Consider the following 8,067-nt stretch of genomic DNA (forward strand, 5'->3'; position numbering starts at 1 on the left):
CTCCCCCACCCTACCTCTCCTCCTCCCTCTCCTCCTCTCCCTCCTCCTCGTCTCTCCTCCTCTCTCACCCCAGTCTCGGTTAGTGTGCGACTCGCATCCCCATGAAAAGAAAACAAACAAACCCTGTTCTCCTGGACTAAGTGTAGGAAGATCCTACTTTGACAGGTGAGTGTAATTTTCTAAACGGTTCGACTGTGTTTTAAATTTTTCAGGATGAATGTTGTGTTCACCTTTCTTTCTACGTCCCTCTCTTTCTCTCTCTACATCCCTCTCTTTCTCTACATCCCTCTCTCGTTCTGTCTATATTCCTCTCTCCTTCTCTTTGTCTCTACATCCCTCTCTCCATCTCTTTGTCTCTCCATCCCTCTCTCCCTCTCTGCGGTGCCACTGTAGTGCTCACGTCAGCGGAGATGTTGGCAGGTGTGCTGGTCCTGAGCGCCATCCTCGCGGGTTTAGCAGGTAGATGAGGAATCTCTTTAATTTCTAACCTTTGTTGTGTGATGATGGATTGAATGGTGCTTCATACAGTTATACCTACTCTACTACAATGAACTTGTTAATATGTCTCTTGGCTGTGTGTGTGTGTGTGTGTGTGTGTGTGTGTGTGTGTGTGTGTGTGTGTGTGTGTGTGTGTGTGTGTGTGTGTGTGTGTGTGTGTGTGTGTGTGTGTGTGTGTGTGCGTGCGTGTGCAAAATGGAAGTAATCTATGACATCATATGTCTTTCATCCTGTATATTTCCACGTCATATTAAAAACAGGTGTCGTAAAGTACATGTGACAAATCCACGCCAGTTTAGTAGCAAACCGATTGACATAATTGACCTACAGGAAAGCCACTATAGTGTATACTGTAAGGTGTAGCCAGGTGTCCTTGTCATTAGCTCAGTGTTATTTATAAGTATTGATTGGTTTTTGTGCAAAGCTGGTCAGTCAGCCAGGCAGGCGGTAAGCCATCGCTGTACATCTAGCCTCGTTACACTGGATGTGTCTCTATGAGCTCTGAGTGCAACATTCAAACCTTGTGCATTTATACTTTACATTAACCCTGGAGACCAACATTTACACTTTACTTTAACCCTGGAGACCAACATTTACACTTTACTTTAACCCTGGGGACCAACATTTACACTTTACTTTAACCCTGGGGACCAACATTTACACTTTACTTTAACCCTGGGGACCAACATTTACACTTTACATTAACCCTGGAGACCAACATTTACACTTTACTTTAACCCTGGGGACCAACATTTACACTTTACTTTAACCCTGGAGACCAACATTTACACTTTACTTTAACCCTGGAGACCAACATTTACACTTTACTTTAACCCTCGGGACCAACATTTATACTTTACTTTAACTGTGAGGGCTGTGTGTGTGTGTGTGGGGGTCATGAGCAGATAACAGGGATTCTTAAAGTTATCCGTGAAACGGACAACCACTAGACTGCTTACACAGATATCTTAGGAGAGGGGAAAAATTAAACAACAGAAAACAACCTTTACAGGTGGAAATCTCAAAGTGAGTAATTAAGAAAATAAATCAAGTCCCAAAAAAACAGGACTACTCTCAATAAAGAGGTATAGTATAAAAGTAAATAAGCCACAAGGACACCTCCTAATAAAGGAGTTTATATTGGAAAAAGTAAAACAATAAACCTCCACTAAGGGAGTTTATGTGTAGAATCACATGAGTAGCCTAAAATAAGAACGACTACCATAAAGCTCAATTCTGAATCAGAGATCAGACTACACTTCAATATAATGACAGCTATCCCTCACAGAGAGGTGAAATAAAGCTAAAATAGACAGCTGTCCCTCACAGAAAGGTGAAATAAGGCAAAAACCATGACAGGACCCCCCCTCTAGGGGGCGGCTCCAGACGGACCCTCTGAGACACGTCTCCGAAACTCCCGAACAAGCTCAGGGTCCAAGATGTCCCTGGCCGGAACCCACGTGCGCTCCTCTGGCCCATAACCCTGCCAGTCCACCAGGTACTGTATACCCCTACCAACCCGCCTACTGGACAGGATACGCCGTACAGTATACACAGGTTGGCCATCAACGAATCGAGGGGGAGGTGGAGGTCTCTCTGCAGAAACCAACCTGCTCCTCCGAACCGGCTTATGGCGGGATACGTGAAATGTAGGGTGTACCCGCATTGACGAGGGTAACCGAAGACGCATTGTGACTGGGTTTATCTGGCGAACAATAGTGAAAGGGCCCACAAAACTGGGAGCGAGTTTGCGCGACTCCATCCGTAATGGAAGGTCGCGTGTGGAAAGCCACACCTGTTGGCCCACACGGTAGGAAGGCGCAGGGCGACGGTGTACATCCGCCGACCGCTTGTGCTGGGCCGCAGTGCGCACAAGAGCCGAACGCACCCTCTTCCATGTTGCCCGAGGCCGACGGATAAACGCCTCGGCAGATGGCACCCCCACGTCCCTCTCCTGTTCAGGAAACAGTGGAGGCTGATACCCAAACTGAACCTCAAATGGGGAGAGACCAGTGGATGCATTGCACAATGAATTATGTGCATATTCTGCCCATGCCAGGTGGTGACTCCAAGTGGTCGGATTGGAGGAGGCCAAGCAGCGAAGCGTACTCTCCATAGACTGGTTGGTGCGCTCTGTTTGCCCATTGCTCTCCGGGTGGAACCCTGATGACAGGCTAACCGTCGCACCCAGTATAGCACAGAATGCCTTCCAAAACCGAGCAGTAAACTGGGGTCCACGGTCCGACACCACGTCCTGGCAGATGCCATGAATTCGGAAGACATGGTCAACCACCAGTTGAGCGGTCTCCTGAGCAGATGGCAGCTTGACCAGCGGAATGAAGTGAGCTGCTTTGGAGAACCTATCCACCACCACCACCATGATGACGCTGTGACCATCAGAAGGAGGCAGACCAGTCACAAAATCCATGGCGATGTGGCTCCACGGACGACTAGGAATGGGCAAAGGATGAAGCAGCCCTGTTGGTGACTGTTGAGAAACGTTGTTCCGTGCACAAACGGGGCAGGCTGCCACAAATTCCTGAATGTCCTTCATCATACCAGGCCACCAGAACCTTCTGGCCAAGAAGTCACGAGTTCTGTGCACTCCGGGATGTCCTGTCAGCCGAGAGGAGTGGCCCCACTTCAACACCCGAGAACGAATGCTGTTTGGTACAAATAACTGACCCGGGGGCACCCCACCCGGATCTGGTTCCAAACGTTGTGCCCTCCGCACAGCAGAGTCAATGCTCCATATCACAGGAGCTAGGATCGGTCCTGCAGGAACAATGGGCTCAGGAGGACGGTCCTCTTCTGATCCATCATATAACCAGGAAAGAGCAACCGGCTTGATATTTTTAGACCCGGGACGGTACGTCAGGAGGAAATTAAACCGAGAGAAAAACAGTGACCAGCGAACCTGTCGCGAGTTTCTCCTCTGAGCACCCTGGATATATTCCAAATTTGTATGGTCTGTCCAGACTGTGAATGGGTGTTCAGCTCCCTCTAGCCAATGGCGCCACTCCTCCAATGCCAACTTGACCGCCAACAGCTCTCTGTCCCCAACATCATAGTTTCTTTCAGCCGGCGAGAGCCCACGTGAATAGTACGCACATGGGTGTACCTTACCGTCGGACGATGAGCGTTGAGACAGAATAGCTCCGACTCCAAGCTCAGAAGCATCCACCTCAACGATAAATGGCAGGGATGGGTTAGGAGTAATGAGGATAGGCTCAGAACTGAACCTTCTCCTAAGCTCAATGAACGCTGCCTCAGCCTTGGGAGTCCACTGGAAATGGGAAGGTGCTGTCTTCCTGGTGAGTGCGGTGATAGGTGCTACCACTGAACTGAAATTACGAATACAACGACGGTAGAAGTTTGCAAATCCTAGGAATCGTTGCACCTGCTTGACCGAGACGGGTGTAGGCCAGTCTGTCACTGCTGACACCTTCTTGGGGTCCATTTGAATCCTCCCCTCAGATACAATGAATCCCAGAAAGGACACAGAGCGGACATGGAAGGCACACTTCTCAGCCTTCACAAACAACCGTGCATCCAAAAGGCACCTCAAGACCTGCCTGACATGTTTGACATGGTCAGAAATTGACTTGGAGAATATCAGAATGTCATCTAAGTAGACGAAAACAAACTTTTCCAACATCTCCCTGAGCACGTCATTGATTAACACCTGAAAAACTGAAGGGGCATTAGTAAGACCAAATGGCATCACCAGGTATTCATAGTGACCATTATGAGTGTTGAACGCGGTCTTCCACTCATCCCCTTGGCGTATGCGCACCAGATTGTAGGCATTGCGGAGATCAAGTTTGGTAAAAATGGGTGCCCCCTGGAGGAGTTCGAACGCCGAGTTCATCAGGGGAAGGGGATACCGTTTTTTTACTGTAATGCTGTTCAGACCTCTGTAGTCAATGCAGGGTCTCAGTCCTCCATCCTTTTTTCCCACAAAAAAGAATCCAGCACCCGCAGGTGAAGTAGAAGGTCTAATAAAACCGGTAGCCACAGCCTCCTTGATGTAGGTGTTCATAGCTGCGCTTTCGGGGACCGACAACGAGTACAAGGAACCACGAGGGGGAATAAAGCCCGGCTGCAATTCGATGGCGCAATCATAAGGTCGGTGTGGTGGCAGGATGGTGACCCTTTGTTTGCTAAACACCTCACTGAGGTCAGCATAGACAGTGGGAACTCCCTCTGGTAACGGGTGTGACTCCACGCTCATGATGTTGGTGCTCTCCATGAGGGGGTCAGCTGTACAAGTAAGCGAGGAGAAGACCTCACACAGAGCCTCTAAACTGTCTAAACTGTCCTCCGCCAGAACCTCCTCACTGAGGGAGTCCCAATCAAACTGTGGATCCCATTCCAAACTCCCATCCTGATCGACAGATGGCTGGGAGTGAAATGGTTGAGAGAGTGGGCTCTGGAAACCAAGACCGCCCACTGCTTCAACAGGATCACAACCGCTCTCACTAAACTGATCATAACTCGTGGGTGACGGAGGAATTTGGAAACAATGGTGACGGCATTGGGAGCCCCACTGCATGACAGTGTCCCTCTCCTCACCCCAATGTATCTGTGGCTTGTGTTTACTAAGCCAAGAATGACCCAGCACAATGGGATACGTGGGGGAATCCACCAAAAAGAATCGAATGCGCTCAGAATGGTTCCCATAAGCAACCCGCATAGATAAATAATTGGTTCTTTTGGTGACACTGCCTGTACCCAATGGCCGTCCATCAAGCGCTGTGACACTACAGGGCTTATGGAGGGAATGTACAGGTATTTTAGAGTCCTCAGCCCATCTGGAATCGAAGAAACTGTCCACTGCCCCTGAGTCTAAAAAGGCGTCAACCTTAACAGACTGCCTATTCCAGCTTAAAACCACAGGCAAAAAGGTTCGAAAGGGGGTGATGTGATGTCTCACTAGTGTCTCTCGGCCCCCTAGCGAGACTGACCGTTTCCCTTCAGTTTCGGACACTCCACACTCGTGTGACCTTTTCTCCTGCAGTACCGGCACCAGTCCACATGAGAACCAGTCTGCCTGGAGTCACGCACAGAAGTGCTGTCCACCTGCATAGGTCCAGACGAGCTGGCCACTAAAGGTTGTGGAGGAAAGGACGAAACTTCCTCCAGCGGGACACGAAAACGTTGACCCCGCCTCTCACGCTCACAGTCTCTGATCCGGTTATCAACGCATATGGCGGTAGTGACCAGTGTGTCAAAATGTTCTGGAGATCCCACAACCGCCAAAGCATCTTTAACCTGATTAGATAATGCGTTGGTGAACAAAGTGATGAGTGGTCCCTCAGGCCAGCCTGTAGCCCCAGCCAGTGTTCTGAAAGCGATGGAAAACTCAGCTACACTACTGGCGCCCTGGCGCATGCGCGTCAGCTTCATGGCGACCTCTTTATCGTAGAGTTCATGATCAGCCTCACAAGGTAATGACCGGGGGCCTGTGAGTAGTGCTTGAGAGACATTAGGTGGGCTCTGGTGAGGGGGAGGTAATTGTGCATTGGCTATGCGGTCAGCCAAATCACGCATGGAACTATCCATCTTGCGCAATCCTTCATACATCTCCCCATGCTGTTGCACCATGAGAGCTTGTTGTTGTTGTAATTGTACGAGAGCTTCCTCATGTGAAAGCAATCCTTGACGCTGCACAGCTAGTGCTTGTTCGAGACCTGTGTTATCCGCTGACCCAGTCATGGCTTTTTCATTCTGTGAGGGCTGTGTGTGTGTGTGGGGGGGTCATGAGCAGATAACAGGGACTCTTAAAGTTATCCGTGAAACGGACAACCACTAGACAGCTTACACAGATATTTTAGGAGAGGGGAAAAATTAAACAACAGAAAACAACCTTTACAGGTGGAAATCTCAAAGTGAGTAATTAAGAAAATAAATCAAGTCCCAAAAAACAGGACTACTCTCAATAAAGAGGTATAGTATAAAAGTAAATAAGCCACAAGGACACCTCCTAATAAAGGAGTTTATATTGGAAAAAGTAAAACAATAAACCTCCACTAAGGGAGTTTATGTGTAGAATCACATGAGTAGCCTAAAATAAGAATGACTACCATAAAGCTCAATTCTGAATCAGAGATCAGACTACACTTCAATATAATGAGCGTGACCAAAAAGACAGCCAACACTAGGAAATGAAAAAGCAGTTGACACTGCGATCTCCAAACTTAAATAGACTCCACATGGCCATAGGCACAGCTGCACTGCATCAGGTGCAATCAAGCCCACACACCTGCCGACCCATGAGGCAATTAACCACAGGGAACAGGGATTGACAGCTATCCCTCACAGAGAGGTGAAATAAAGCAAAAATAGATAGCTGTCCCTCACAGAAAGGTGAAATAAGGCAAAAACCACCCTGGGGACCAACATTTACACTTTACTTTAACCCTGGAGACCAACATTTACACTTTACTCTAACCCTGGGGACCAACATTTATACTTTACTTTAACCCTGGAGACCAACATTTACACTTTACTCTAACCCTGGGGACCAACATTTACACTTTACTTTAACCCTGGAGACCAACATGTTCACGTTACTTTAACCCTGGAGACCAACATTTACACTTTACTTTAACCCTGGGGACCAACATTTTACTTAACTTTAACCCTGGAGACCAACATGTTCAAGTTACTTTAACCCTGGAGACCAACATGTTCACGTTACTTTAACCCTGGAGACCAACATTTACACTTTACTTTAACCCTTGTGTGTCTGTGTTCCAGGTGCCCAGGGCAGGTGGAGTGTGTCGTTCTCTCGGAGGGAGATCTGTGTGTGGGCGGGAACCACTGTCACCTTACCCTGTCGCTATGACTACCCCTCAGGTATCCTAGCAACCCTGTCACTAAAACTACCCATCAGGTATCCTAGCAACCCTGTCACTAAAACTACCCATCAGGTATCCTAGCAACCCTGTCACTAAAACTATCCCTCAGGTATCCTAGCAACCCTTTCACTTTTTCTTCTCAACATTTTGTTTTCACTTTTGTTGGTGCTATAATCATCATCATCTCACCAACTTCAGGATTCTTTGTCTGTTTTGAGTCAGACATTATTTTCAGGCCACACTGTGAGGAGGCTCATGATGTTATTTTACCCAGCAGGCCACACTGTGAGGAGGCTCATGATGTTATTTTACCCAGCAGGCCACACTGTGAGGAGGCTCATGATGTTATTTTACCCAGCAGGCCACACTGTGAGGAGGCTCATGATATTATTTTACCCAGCAGGCCACACTGTGAGGAGGCTCATGATGTTATTTTACCCAGCAGGCCACACTGTGAGGAGGCTCATGATGTTATTTTACCCAGCAGGCCACACTGTGAGGAGGCTCATGATATTATTTTACCCAGCAGGCCACACTGTGAGGAGGCTCATGATGTTATTTTACCCAGCAGGCCACACTGTGAGGAGGCTCATGATGTTATTTTACCCAGCAGGCCACACTGTGAGGAGGCTCATGATGTTATTTTCCCCAGCAGGCCACACTGTGAGGAGGCTCATGATGTTATTTTACCCAGCAGGCCACACTG

At 48.3% G+C, this 8,067-nt stretch overlaps 1 protein-coding gene across 1 annotated transcript in view; it reads left to right on the plus strand.

Moving 5' to 3' along the window:
* Window positions 1-410: 410 nt before the first annotated feature.
* The window catches only part of LOC311247725 (sialoadhesin-like), a gene marked incomplete at both ends in the record, with an annotated part of 22,554 nt that continues 14,897 nt past the window's right edge, over window positions 411-8,067 (plus strand). Inside the window, 2 exons of the mRNA XM_084338731.1 lie at window positions 411-459; window positions 7,261-7,359. Of these exons, the coding sequence (XP_084194857.1) occupies window positions 411-459; window positions 7,261-7,359 (148 nt within the window). The remainder of the gene's footprint in view (window positions 460-7,260; window positions 7,360-8,067) is intronic.

This window comes from Notolepis coatsorum (genome assembly GCF_963971535.1).
Source record: "Notolepis coatsorum genome assembly, contig: SCAFFOLD_748, whole genome shotgun sequence".
NCBI lineage: Eukaryota > Metazoa > Chordata > Actinopteri > Aulopiformes > Paralepididae > Notolepis > Notolepis coatsorum.